A 14259-nucleotide genomic window follows, 5' to 3' on the forward strand; every position below is an offset into this window, starting at 1 on the left:
AGTCTCTTCTTCCTCTTCCAGTGAGATTTGAAACTATCAGTCCCTAAAATCAGAACATTTCTAGCATCCTCATCCAAATATGGTGAGCAACTGAAAGCACAGCTTAAATTGGCCGGGCTTAATTGGAAGAGTCATGACAGACAGAAGACAGAGAATGGAACACAAAGGAAAATACTCTGAAATTAAAAAAAGAATCAATAAATCAAAAAGACCTCTTCTATGAAAAGACAGAAAAAGAATGACTGGTTTAGAGCAATCACCTGCAAGATGGCACACTGTCCCATATATCATTTGTTCACCCTGTAAAAAAAAAGGAACAGGAGCACAGCCCTATCTTTATCACCTAGCCTAAATATCACCAGCATAGGTGAAAAGCATCTGCTACCCAGAGTACAAATGGAACAAGTGTACAAGAGTACAAGTGGAAAAGACTACCTGGACATGTGAAGGTGAACATGTTTTGCTCATAGTCTAGCTCCAGGTATTCTAAGTATTTGAGTGATACAACTACTTTTGGGGTGGGGAGAAGGAGGGAAAATTTATCAAGATTTTGTCCCTGCAGCTCTGAAGGTTGTGATATGACTGGTGCATGCAAAGCTATTGAAAATAGAAGACAAATCAAATAAAAGAAACTTCTGTTTTATTGCAAGTTCTTAATAATTTCTAGAAGTCTAACTATCTCAAATCTGAATAATTCAGGATTCTATTGTTTAGTATTGTGATTTTCCAGAATCTTGTACATTTGGGAATAATATCTCCAGAAAGGAGAATGTGCTGAGTCTAGTTAACTGCTTTAAAAGATTACTATATTCAGACATTGCAATAAAATGTTAAGGTCTCATGATGCCTTAATATATGGCCACAAGAATTTAACAACATTTTTAATTATTTGTACTATATTTTGGCTTTTACCTAAGAAAATAAGAGATATTTGTTAGAAGAATGTAATAGTTAAAAATGGGAAATTGTGAACTAGACAGTGAGATGCTTTTACAGAAAGCTTGGCTATTGAATAAGCAAAAGAAAATTATTTAGTAGGTAATTGTATCAATGGACTTAGAAGACACCACAAATCATACATGTAGAACACAAAATTATTTTCAGAAGCAACCAACCCCAAAGAGACAAATTTATAGGTTTTCATTGTTTTTCCCCACAATTTATATTTGACAGAAAGCAAAATCAAAGAAATATACCCTACTAAATCATCTTTCTGCTCTGCATGTCTCCATGAAGTGTCTGAGGGTATGGACACTAATGTATATTATGGTGACCATGGCGTGGGGCGGGGGGGGGAGGAAAGAAAACAAAAATTACACACAGGTCTTAAAGAAACCCACAAAATAATATCTTTTTTAAAAAGAGAGATTAAACATTATGCTTTCATTATACTGTTACTGTTGTTTCGATAGGTTCTATGTATTTTACTTCAGAGCTCAAATGAACTCTGGACTGATGCTAGTTACCACAGGACAAAACCTGTGGAAAGAGTTGATAGGTACAAAGTCTAACACACGGTGAGGAAAGGTTATGCCAGCTGAGGTAGACTCCTCTTCTACTCATGCGCCAAGCCCTTGCAACCCAGAAAAACTCAAGTGCAGTGACACTGACTACAGAATCTGTCAGCAGAGTACCATGTCAGACGTGTGACACTGAAACTTTGTATAGAAAGTACACTGTAACTTAAACTTGACTATCCCATGTTAAAAAAAAAAAAAACAAACCACACCAAAAAAATAGGAAAAAGTACAAAATTGTCCATGTGATTAGGGGACCAAAGCTCTATGATTTTATTTTAAAACCTACTTTGATTCATAATTGATGAACTCATAATATTAAGCTCTTTAGTAATCTATTTTTCCTGCTAAACCAGATCATTGTATTTACCTCTTAGTAGCCTTCTTCAGCAGCTTTTTTATTTCATTAGTCTTACAGGTGTGCTTCTCATGGATAACCACAAATGCACTGCAGCCTTCTGGTGGAGGTTCATCAGCTGCAATCTAATATTTCAACAATTATACTCAACCAGAATGCTTTGATTGCACTTCAACTTAAACTCACATCCCTTTGATTAAAATAACAGCTGCCATTAAGTTGTGTTTCTAATTAAGCCCATTCAAAATTGGGTACGTGGCGGGGGAGGGGGGAAGAAAAATATTAAAAGATTAAGACCCTATGCTCTTTGTGAGATGTAGTCTATTAAATGCAGTCATACTCCAGAAAATGAAAGTACATTTATGTTCTGTAAAGACAGGACTGAGAAATCTCCTCCACAAGCTGAAATCACAGCCTGTACTTTGAGATATTTTTAACTTTAGTTGCTATCAGCAATCACGTTAACATACAAAGATTAAACTTCTAAACCAACAAATCCCAAACAAGTAACGTCAATTTTTGATTCTCTCTCCTTCCCATCTCCTGCCTTTTTTTTTAAGCTCTACTCAGCTATTCCAGTATGAAGTGGGAATTGTGACTGCATGTCAGTGACTCTGGATTCACCAGCTGAAAGATAAAAAGAGTTTGAGAGTATGATATTCCTCCAGAGAACACCTGCAAAACTCCGTAATTTTATTATAGCTTATTACGTTTCAGAAACATGGATTTCTCACTTTATCTTAAAGGTGGCATTGCTAAAGGAGGAGTAGCAGTTTTAGGTTTAGAGGCACAATGAATTTATGTCCACTCACTTTTTCATTAATAAAGCAGATTTTTCTATTTTTCAACTTTTCAAATACTAAAACAATTAGAAAGATGAGAAATCCACTAAATAACAAATATCAATTACTTAAAGCTACAGGAAATGTCCTACTCTGGGAATGTCTGAATTCCCACAGGATTATTTGAAGCAATGCAAAAAAATCCCCATGACCTGAATTTTAAAAAATGAACAATTGCAAAAAAATTCTACCCTGAAAGGAATGCTAGCCTTATAACTGAATATGAATATTTGTTCCTGTCAATATAACCAGCTTATAAAGCATCACCTTCATCATGTTTGATTCCAAATAATATTGGCATATATTTTACTGAACTCTAACAATGAACATCGTTTAGCCAAAATACCTCATTCAATCATGTACCAAATATATCAGGCAATACTGTCACCTGCTGAAACATCTGAACAGTTGGAGAATAAGCCCGTATGGAAAGTGCAAACTTCAATAGATTGATTTGCAAATTGGATAAAAATTGTCCTGCTTTCTTCAAGATTAAGTTGTAATAGGAGTACTCTGAATCTGTTGAAGACAGAAAAAACAAAAAAGACAAACTTTTAGTATTTAGCCCTAAATGATGTGACATATCTATCTGCACTATATAATAGACAAGCACTAATGCCAGTGCTGCTTGCCATTCGAAAGTCTTCAGTGTTGTCCACCAGTAACTAACTGTTCCCTTTCCTATGAATCCAGAGGCCTAATATGACATAAAAACAACAGAAGAGAGTTCAATAGCACTAATTAATATCTAAATTATTTTCAGCAATATAAAAACCCACTCAACAATAATGTCTCTTGAAAAACCTATTCAGGAAAGTCCTGAATGGAGCATTATTTTACAAATAATTTACTCACATTTAGCTTGGAAACCCTCCAATCATGCAATTTACATAAATAAAAATCTTCTAAAGGTGTCACTCTTTGGGCTACTCTCACATATTCTATTTCTTCCTTAAAAATACATGATAAACAAGAGTATGAGAATGGATGGAACACGTGAAGTAGCTTCCCCCCTCCCTGCATATCCTGTATTTTCAAGGTCAAAATTAGGACTCTGACTAAGAAAGTAGGTGGATGGTGGCTGGGAATGACAGAAGTGATAATATATTGAGAACATTGGTTGGAAATAATTAACCTTCAATTCTCATTCTAGAGGCATATTCAATTTTCATAACTAAGCAGCTCCTATCCTCTCATTTTCCTCTTTACAACCCTGTCGTGGTTGTAAAAAAAAAGAAAATCTTCTTTTGCTCTTAAAGCCTCTAATATCTCCTTTCTGCCTTCTCCTCCTTAAAACTCATTATTTAGAAAGGCTGAGTTTGCTGTAATTCACTAGAAAAAACCCCTAATATTAGGGAAGTGTATAAGTTTATAAAAGCTCCTCCTCATGAATTCTACATGATGTCCTCATTTCAGCAGGGGTAGAGTTAATTTTCTACCTAGTAGCTGGTACAGTGCTGTGTTTTGGATTCAAGGAGAGCAGAACAGTGATAACACACTGAAGTTTTAGTTGTGCCTAGGTAGTGCTGACCCTGAGTCAAGGACTTTTCAGTTTCCCATGCTCAGCCAGTGAAAACGTGCACAAGAAGCTGGGAGGGAGCATGGCCAGGAGAAGCTGACCTGAACTGGCCAAAGGGTCATTCCATACCATGAAATGTCATGCTCAGTATATAAACTGGAGTGTTGGCTGGGAGTTGTCAATCTCTCCTTGAGGACAGGCTGGCCATCGGTCAGTGGGTGATGAGCAATTATATTATGCATCACTTGAGAGAACTTTTATTCCTCTCTCTCTTTTTCCTGTTATTATCATTATATTTCACTTTATTTCAAGTATTAATGGTTTTTATCTCAACTCACAGGTTTTACCTTTTCCTAATGCTCTTCCTCATCCCACTGGAGAGGACAGAGAGTGGGCATGTGCTATTTAGTTGCCGGCTGCAGTTAATCCATGACATATAATTGTTACTGTCTTACATTCAATTCAATCGATGAAAAACCTATGTTCTCTTCACCCACACATAGCCCTGGCAGAACCCAAATGGCAACAAAGCTGGTGAAGGCTCTAGAGCACATATCCTGTGAGGAGCAGATGAGGGAGCTGGGGGTGTTTAGCCTGCAGAAGAGGAGGCTCAACAGAGATCTTACCACGCTCTGCAACCACCTGAAAGGAGGACGTAGCCAGGTGGGGGTCAGCCTCTTCTCCCTGCCAAGTATTGACAGGACAAGAGGAATTGGCCTTAAGCTGTGCCAGGGGAGGTTCAGGTTGGACATCAGGAAGAATTCTTTCACTGAAAGGGTGGTGGACCATAAGAATGGGCTGCCCAGGGAGGTGGTGCAGTCACCACCCTTGGAGCTGTTCAAGACATGGCTGGGCGGGGCACTTGGTGCTATGGTTTAATTGGCAGAGTGGCAATTGGTCTAAGGTTGTACTCAGCCTCCAAGGTCTTTTCCAACCTTAATGATTTTGTGATTCTAAATGAGATAAATTTGGCTTCACATGTTGAAAACAGTGAATATAAAAATTTGGAAGCAACAAATCCTTCCAGATTGAAACTTTTTTTCAATAACTATATTTTAAAATTTTCTTGAAATTATCTCCACAAAAAAAATTAAATCTGGAATTTCTGCCTCCCCACTCAGCCCCAAATAACATCCTATTGAAGACAACAAAGAGCCATTAAATATATGATTCTAAAAGTTCTGCCTCAAAATATTTTTACCACAAGTCTTTAAATTTTTTGGCTTACAAATTTCATCTATGCTTTCACTGCTGTATTTAAAACAGCTGACATTTTTTTCCTGGAAGGTTATTATGACAACGATGATTTTAATAAGTAAAAAAAAAAAAAGTTTTTTTGTCTGCCTTCAAAAATGACTGTACAACATTGACAAGGATATATATATTTACCAAATCATGATTCACTCCCACTACTTCAACTTCTATTAACACTGTTGGCTTCACTTAGAATACAACTGTGCTTTAAACTTCACCGAGATACATGAATCCATGTCAAATGCTATATGAGCCACCTAATGCAAAACCAATTTTTAGAGTTTATTACATACAGAGAATATTCTGAGATGGAAGGAACCCACAAGAATCCTCAAGTTCAACACTACAGTGGACTTAAGTGAACTCTTAAGGCCTGCACATGGATTGAACCTGTGACCTTGGCGTTATTAGCACACCATGCTCTAACCAATTGAGCTAATTTTAATTAATCAAAAGCTTGAGCTTTGCAAATTATTTTCACATAGTATTGAATCCTTGATATTTGGTAACTACTTGCCCTCCAAGTTCATTTTAACCTTGCCAAAAGAGTAGAAGTCATAATAAGTTTCTTAGGACATTACAGGCAATCATGAAGAACCAGATTTTTCTGGTTATAAAATCCTGCATGACAGCACATTACCACTAAATCATTAAAAACATAAATTTAAAAGTAAGTAGAAGAGATCATGTTAACAGGCTACAGCTCCAGACATCTGAATGCACATGTATGAGTTTTATATCTGTGAACTTTCATCCTAGCCATGAGAAATACAGCCTAGCAGGCAACAAAACCTGAAAAGCTCCCTCTGAAGATGCCTTAATTTGTCAGCTGAAAAGCTCTCTCAGCTCCTGTAGCCAAATTGATCAGATTGACTACAGCAGAACTGAACAGCCAGCTAAGCAGACTCACATTTAAATGTTGACATTTACTATCCACAATTTACAGCAGTATCTTTTATCACAGGTAAGTTAAAAATAATTAAAAGAGACAACCATGGCAGTCACCAAAGGTAAGAAAGTATTACAGCACAGCTCCTCAGACCTCATGCACACACAGCACAAAATTAATCTGAATATATGCTGGTAACCCACAACAGAATTCAAAATACTAAGGCACAGGAGGTAGGGAGAATAAATATAAGGGACATAATTAATCAGAAGAACACAGTGTGCTGGAATAATTTTTTTGTGGGATGGAAGTATGAGGATTGTTCCAACTGCATAGCTACGTATGTCTGGATCCACAGATCAGCTAGCAAATTAGAGATCCCAGGTAACAGCAGTTCAGGCAATCACTGGCCAGTCAAATCTCTATGCCATTCAAATAAGATGCCAGTAAAGAGGGAATACTTTATTTTATTGCATTATTCGTATAGAAATGCCATGTTTGTGAAACTGATTCCTCTTGAATCTTTAAGGTTTATATACACATAAAAAATACTTGTCTAATTTAGTTCTGAATAATCTGTAGTCTTCTAGATTGCAACAAATAATTTGCATGATTGTTGTTTATATGAAATATACCGTTGCATTTTTTTCAGAGAAAATTGTTTCCAAAGAGAAAATATGTTTGTGTGTTGGTTTTGTTTTGGTTTTTAATATATATTTATGAGGCTGCTGAAAATTCAATATATAAACTGAAGCACTTGGGAAGACAGTAAACACTCGAGCGATAATTAGTCGGCAGGGAACTGGCTACTTACCTTCCCTCAGCAATCATAAATTAACCTTTAGGGATATAAAAGCAGCAGCAAGTTTTAAATGCCATCTTCAGCGTTTTTTAAGTGCTGGTTTTAGTATGAAATTTTTGCAGCTTTGATTTCTTTATAACATACCTGCAGCTCAAAATAGCATCAGCTGCCTTTCCAAGTATTTCACAAGCCTGGCAGAAAATATGTTGCACATTAAGTAGATATAAACAATGTTGCTCATGTTACCTGAAGACCTCCCATTAATCTAATAGTGTATCCCATCACTAACCGGTTCATGTTTTCCATATGGTATAATCAAGATGCTGCCCAAGTTGATTTGCGTTCATATCAAAAAAAAAAGTTGAAACCACCAAATACATCACCAGACTAAATATTTTACCAAATTCCACGTACATAATTCCTATCAAATCCATTAAATTGCTACAAATATCACAGCTAAAGAGACCATTAATAAACCTAATTTGGTAATGCTAAATACTTTAAATTAGCAAATTAACAAGACATGTTGATTATTCTAAATTTAAAACAACAAGTTCTGAGAACTGATTAAAAAAAAACCAGACTGAAAATCATCCAAGGGAGGATTTAGAAGGAAAAAAGCAAGCTACCCTATTTGATTTAAGTTGCCTTCTAGCTTTAACACTTTACGACTCTTCTGAAACATTCAACGATGCATTGGGATACAAATCTATCATCCAATTCCTTCATAAACCCAAATTTTCAGCTTCAAATCTAGGAATTGTTTATCTTGTATGAAAATGTTTCTATTTAAACAAACAAACAATGCTTTTATTTCCTGCTTATTCATCCTGTCTGCTCTTGGCATCACTCAGAGAACTGAAAAGCCAATTGCCCCAACCAATCCTTTCTCAGCCAGATCCTTTAATTTACACAAGTAGTTGTTGCTACATAAGTTTTAACACATCATGAACGTCCTTCTACGTCAATGTGTCATGACATGCAGCAACTAAGACAGAATCCATTCCACACCATATAGAGAACCAACTTCTCCTCAGAGGTAAACTATTGCACACCTCGCAGTAAACTGTGCCACTGCAGTTTTGCAGCACCAGATTCTTCACTCAAGCTGACCAGTTTATTGTAAACATCTAATGCAGACTTCCTGTTCATTAAGAGCATCCATTTCCTTAGATTCAGACTACCCCAACTACGACTTCACTTTTAGGAAAGCCACTTGGTGCCAGAACTTCAAATTTTCCTGCATTCTTGTCATAGGTATGTGTTGGCCATAAAGATAAATATACACATCAACTGCTCAATATGCTTAATTAAAGTAGTATTTCAGTACAGTGTCAAGGTTCCCAACTGCCAGCATCTAACAGTTCATTGGCATGATAGATCACGGAAATCATCCTACTGTAATTTATTTATTCTCAATCACAGAGTTTATCCAGGTGAAGTAGGTATTTAACTAACAGCTAATTTCAACAGACATCTGTGTCACTAATAATAAATGTCATTAAAGCTTCAAATTCCTTGGAAAGCGTGTCCAAGCAAGCAGAAAATAGATGGCTGATAAAAAAAAACCCCTAACACATCATCTAATACAGCAGTCTTACCCCAAGGCAATGCCAACTGCATCTAAACCACTCATAGAAAAAAAAGGGTAAGTTAAAAGTGACTTCTGGAGGTCACCTCACCCAAAGTGTTACTTAGAGATATAATTTCAAGGCTTGACTAGGCTGCTCAAGGCCTCAAGCAGTAGTATTTTGAATTATCTCAATGAATAGATTCCAGAGCCCCCTGGAGCAGTCAGCTGCAGTGTTTACCCAACGCCATAGCAAAAACATTTTCTCTAGTATCTAACCACAATCTCCATGTTTCAACTTCTGCCCTTTTTTTTCATACTGCTGTGTACCTTCAGGAAGGTTCCACTTTCTTTGCACATTTCTCTATTGGGAAGCTGAAGATACAACATCTCTCCTTACTCCTGTCTTTCTCAGGTTCACAGTTCTCTCAGACTTTCCTCAGAAGTCTGCTCCAGCTCCCTAACAACTGCAGAGTTCATCTCCTAGACTTGCTCCAATGATGGACTCTTGTCTTTCTTTTCACAGGGAGCCCCAGTACTCCACAGTCTTACAAGTGCCACATACAGTGGAATAAACACTTTCTTTGACCTCTTGGCTACACTCTTCCTGCTGCAGCCTGGCATGTAGCCAGCCTTCTCACTGTTTGCAAGGATCCCCATTCTAGCTCTCAGAAAACCACTTTCTAGTCAGTCAGCACCAACATTATGCTGTTGCTGAGATTATTCCAGCCCATGTGCAGGGAGTAAAGTGCCTTTGCTCAATTTCCCAATGTTTCTGTTGGCCTGTCTCTCCAGCCTGCCAAGGTCCCTCTAATTACAGCCTTACCTTCCAGCTTCTCCTCCCAGTTTTGTGTCATTCAGAACCTCATGGAGGGTATAACACATGCCACTGTGCTGTGTGCTGACAAAGACCTTAAACAGCATTAGTCAACAGCACTTGCCTCAACAAATGCTACTAGCAGCTGACCACAGGTCAAATTCTGCACCTACTTCCATTTTCCATGTCCTCATGCCTTATACAGAATGTCTTTTAGCAGCATGCACCACCTGGGCATTCTGTTCTCAGTGACTCTCTGGTTTCATACTGGAATAAATATACTTCTAACCGTGAGATCATCATCTCACAGTAACTTGGAGTGTTTTTTTAAATTTTTCCAGTTGATACTCTACAACTAAAATCACAGTTCTTTATACATTTTCTGCTTGTACTTCTTCCATTCTAAAGAAATGATGAGGAAAACACAGGGATACAGTAAAGTAAAACATCACACTATACTTGACAAAAGCCCATCATGCAATCAAAAGCAGCAACATTATGTTTACCACACATGTCCCTGTTCCCCTCCTAGTAATATTTTAAGTCTATTGGCTGCTTTGGGCACTGCTGAGCACTCAAATAACATTACCACATGCACACCACCACCGTTTTTAAAATTGTATTCAGTCAGTCACAATTGTTGAAATGCTGTTTCTCAAGTCTTCTCTCCCCTATACAACATTTTTCATGAACCTGCACTTCTCATTGTCATTTTCTGCAGGATCTTTCTACAATTTGTTAGCTTTTGACTATTAATTTACCATTCAATTTCCCTCAAGTCTCTTTCAGCAGTAGTGTTAGGTGCTCACACTCCTGACTAAAGACTTGTACTACTCTGTAAGTAAAGAGCAAAATGAAGCAGCATTACCTTCTGAAGCCTTTTTTACCTTGTTCATCTGTTGGACCTACCAAGCAGGTCTAAGACTGACCAACCTGGTGTAAAGCCCTGTAGGTTTCCCAATTTTTCATTACCATGGACATTTCTCGTAAACTGCTCTCCAAGGTCTCTTCTGGCGTGGCTTTTTATGGTTCTTTTACTGGATTTTATGCTTTGGTCTTCTCTCCGAATTTTTAACAACTTCGGATTTTTCTGTCTAATCATGCAAGGCTTTTTTAGTCCTATTTTGTCAGTGATAAACCTTTATTCTTTATTATCAGCAGTACTGATGCTAGATAACAGTCTCCATGCCACATACAAGTATTAAAGCTTTTCTGGTAATTCTTTAAATTTTTCCTTTAGCTAGCATTCTCATTTTAGTTATTTGTGTGATTTTATGCCCTGCAAGTATCCATCATACAGAAAACATGAAGTCTCAATATCCTATAAGCTAGTCATGTAAGCAGGTAGGTATCTTTAATCTTTACATTTCTGCTCCATATTGTAAGAACAGTTCAGTCCATGTCATCTTCCTTTTTTTTTTCTTAAACTCCTCTACAAGTACTGCTCTTAGGGGAAAACATGCTACAACTTTCTGAAAGAAACCTACCTAGTAAGCAAGAATGGAAGAGTCAGGCTTGACCTGCCTGGAACCAATTAATGTGTTATGTTTAAGTTAAATACAGCACAAGATAATATATTAAACACCAGCATGCTATTTAACTTACCTCCTTGCTTGTAAACTGTTAATTCCCGTACAGTTTCCAAGAACTGCCAAAACTTCTCATTACCATCTTCCGCAATAAATTCACTGTTTAAAAACAAAAATTATTGTCCATAAGTTGACTTTGTTCAAAGGTGTACCACAGTAAAAACCGTCAGTTGTTTAAAATAATAAATACCCATCAGGAACCAAATGTTAGATATTCAACGATTAACAACCATCTCCGTAGCATAAACACTGAACTGAGCTGTATTTTGGTCAAAAGATATTTTGAACAAAGTACAGTCATCCAAACTCAACAATCAGAGCTGTAAAGCATGCAGACTGTTCTCTTGATATAGAAAACCCCCAAAATACCCACTTTATTTTTCCACAGATATTCCAATATACACTTACAGATTAAATCACTTCAGTACACCAATTTTATTTCATAGTAGCTAAATATACAAATAAGAACACGCACTCTGTTAGGTTATAGTTTTTCATTAAATTACAGGCTTTCATCAATGACATCTACTTTGCTGTGCAGGGAGGGAGATTGCCAATCTCTGAAACACTTTCAAACATGTTAATCCTTACAAAGCATAAAAGGTGAGGTTTACTTTATTCCAAATACCATACTTCCTTTTTTTTTTTCAAACTGAAAGAAGCAAAATTTAGTTTAGATATACAGAAGAAATTCTTTACTGTAAGGGTGGTAAGGCACTGGAACAGGTTTCCCAGAGAAGTTGTGGCTGCTCTATCCCTGGCAGTACTCAAGGCCAGGCTGGATGGGGCTCTGAGCAACCCGGTCTAGCAGAAGGTGTCCCTGCCCACGGCAGGGAGGATGGAACTACACAGTATTTAAAGTCCCTTCCAACCCAAACCATTCTGTGATTCTATGATCTACAGATAATATTTCTAAGGTTTGTGGTTTTCCTTAAAGAAAGTTGCTTTCCCTCCCCCTGCTTATATCTACCAAAAACTTCCATTTGCCAGCATGACTATATTGTTTTCTAATCTTTACTTTGGAAATTTGCCTCTCTTTTGATTACAGAAGCTGCAGTTCTCCCTTCATGGGTGTTCTCCAAACAACAGTAAGTAAGTTTAAAAGCAAAACAAATTTAAGCCAAGTGGGCAGGGGAGCCACAAGCACCTAAAACTGGAAAACATCTTCCCTTCCAAATATGAATCACAGAGTGGTTTGGGTTGGAAAGGACCTTAAAGATCATCTGGTTCCAATCCCCTGCTACAGGCAGGGACACCTCTCACTAGACCAGTTTGCTCAGAGTCCCCTTCAGCCTGGTCTTGAACACTGTTAGTGATGGAGAATCTACAACTTCTCTGGACAACCTGTCCCAGTGCCTCACCACTCTCACAGTCAAGAATTTCTTCCGTACATCTGGTCTAAACCTACTCTCAGTTTGAAGCCATTCCTCCTTGTCCTCTCGCTGCATGCCCTTGTAAGAAAGGGTCCCTCCCCATCTTTCCTGTAGACTCCCTTCAGGTACTGCGAGACAGAAATCAGGTCACCCCAAAGCCTTCTCTTCTCCAGGCTGAAGCTGTGATGACAAGTTAACAATACCTTTTAAAATACCACCGTGTTTCACATCTTCACTAGTACCTTTATAATCAATTAACGTGCAAACTACTTGGGGGCAGACGAAGATGTTGTTACTCAGTGGAAGGCAGGGATTGTGTAACTGGCCCATTACAAGTCCTCAACGCAGCGACCTGCAAAACGCCTGAGCAGTTTAAATACGAAGCCGCTTGTACAGCTCCGTCAAAGCGTGGGAGAGCCTTGCCACTGTCCACAACACTTTTCGAGGCGAGAAAGCAGTTCAGCCTCACATCCGAGGAGTACTTTAACACACCCTCCGATAGGGAAAACGTGGACATCCCCTTCTGACAGCCCTCCTTCCAGCTCAGTGGAGGGAAAAGGGGGTCCCTCCACCTTCCTGTCCCCCAGGAGACAGACGGGACAGGGCGGCCGCTAGCAGGAGGAGGAGAAGGAAGAGGAGGAGGCTGCACGCACCTCGCCTCCAGCAGCAGCGGGGTCGCCGGCCACTTCGCCGCCAGCCGGGCGGTCACGGGCTGTGAGGAGGAGGCCGGAGCGGTGCCGCAGGAGCACGGCCGGGTGCACAGCAGGGCGAGCAGGAGCGCCAGCGGCAACAGCAGCGCCAAACCCGCCATGAGGAGCAGCGGCGCTCAGGGACGCCCAGTCCCGCACGGCGCCGCGGCCCCGGCGCGCGCCCCGCCCACACGGCCGTGCCGCGCTCCCACTGGCTGCGCCGCGCCCTCGGCGCTGCGCTATTGGTCGGCCCGGAGGCCAAGAGCGGCGGACGGACCATAAATAGCGGGGCGGCCGGCGCCGTGACACGCGGCGGCAGGAGTGCGCGTGCGCAGGAGCGGCACTACCGCTGCTGCTCTGAGGCGCGCCTGGCCCCGCCCGCTCTGCCGGTGGTGGGGTATTCCCGTTATTTTTTTTGGTTTTTTTGGTTTTTTTTGTTTTTTTTTTTTTTTAAGGTTTCGGGTTGTTTAGTGCAAGTATGATTTACGTAGTGTGCCCTTAGGCTTGGGTGGCGGTGGCTGCAGGAGGCTGAGTAGGGACATGGCTGTGTCCAAGGACAGCAGCCGCCCGCCCTGGCTCTCCCCTAACCTCCCGCTGGCCGTGTCCTAGCGGGCTGCTCTCCCTCGGCCTTCACCAGCCTACGAACAGTGGTTAAAGTCTTACTCTGGGTGAGCAGCTTCATACATAATATACACATACAGTTGTTCCTCTGAGAGGAAGGTATTTAATTTCCTCTTCCTCCAAGTTTTCCAAACCGACTTCTATTTTGAGATGTGTTTTGTTTCCCGTCTGCATGGTTTTTTTTTTCCTCGATAAGCATTAGCTTCACAGGAGCCCTGCCTCTACTTTCTGCCTAACTTACCTTGGAATTTTCAGACTCACGTTCTCAATTTACTAACTTTTTTTGCTGTTAAAAATCTCCGTAGTTAATTCCATTTCCTCAACAAAGCTATCACCCTCCCTCAGTTTTTCAGACCTAAGAGAGGCTGATGCTGCTGGAGCTGTGTTGTGGGATGCTAACGCAGAGCAGCTCTGCATAG

General features: G+C 39.6%; 1 protein-coding gene across 3 annotated transcripts in view; it reads right to left on the reverse strand.

Annotated features, from left to right (window-relative positions):
• UGGT2 (UDP-glucose glycoprotein glucosyltransferase 2) overlaps positions 1-13390 on the reverse strand; it is an 80110-nt gene extending 66720 nt beyond the window's left edge. For 2 of the 3 annotated variants that reach the window (XM_048295793.1, XM_048295792.1), the window contains exons 1-4: positions 13184-13388; positions 11174-11256; positions 3106-3236; positions 1888-2000 (exon numbers count right to left, since the gene is read on the reverse strand). In XM_048295793.1, the coding sequence (XP_048151750.1) occupies positions 1888-2000; positions 3106-3236; positions 11174-11256; positions 13184-13341 (485 nt within the window). In that variant the 5' untranslated portion in view covers positions 13342-13388. Of the gene's footprint in view, positions 1-1887; positions 2001-3105; positions 3237-11173; positions 11257-13183 lie in introns of all 3 variants that reach the window. The other variant, XM_048295796.1, reaches the window with a different exon arrangement.
• Positions 13391-14259: the final 869 nt, after the last annotated feature.

This window comes from Corvus hawaiiensis, chromosome 2 (assembly GCF_020740725.1).
Source record: "Corvus hawaiiensis isolate bCorHaw1 chromosome 2, bCorHaw1.pri.cur, whole genome shotgun sequence".
NCBI classification, from domain to species: Eukaryota; Metazoa; Chordata; class Aves; order Passeriformes; family Corvidae; genus Corvus; species Corvus hawaiiensis.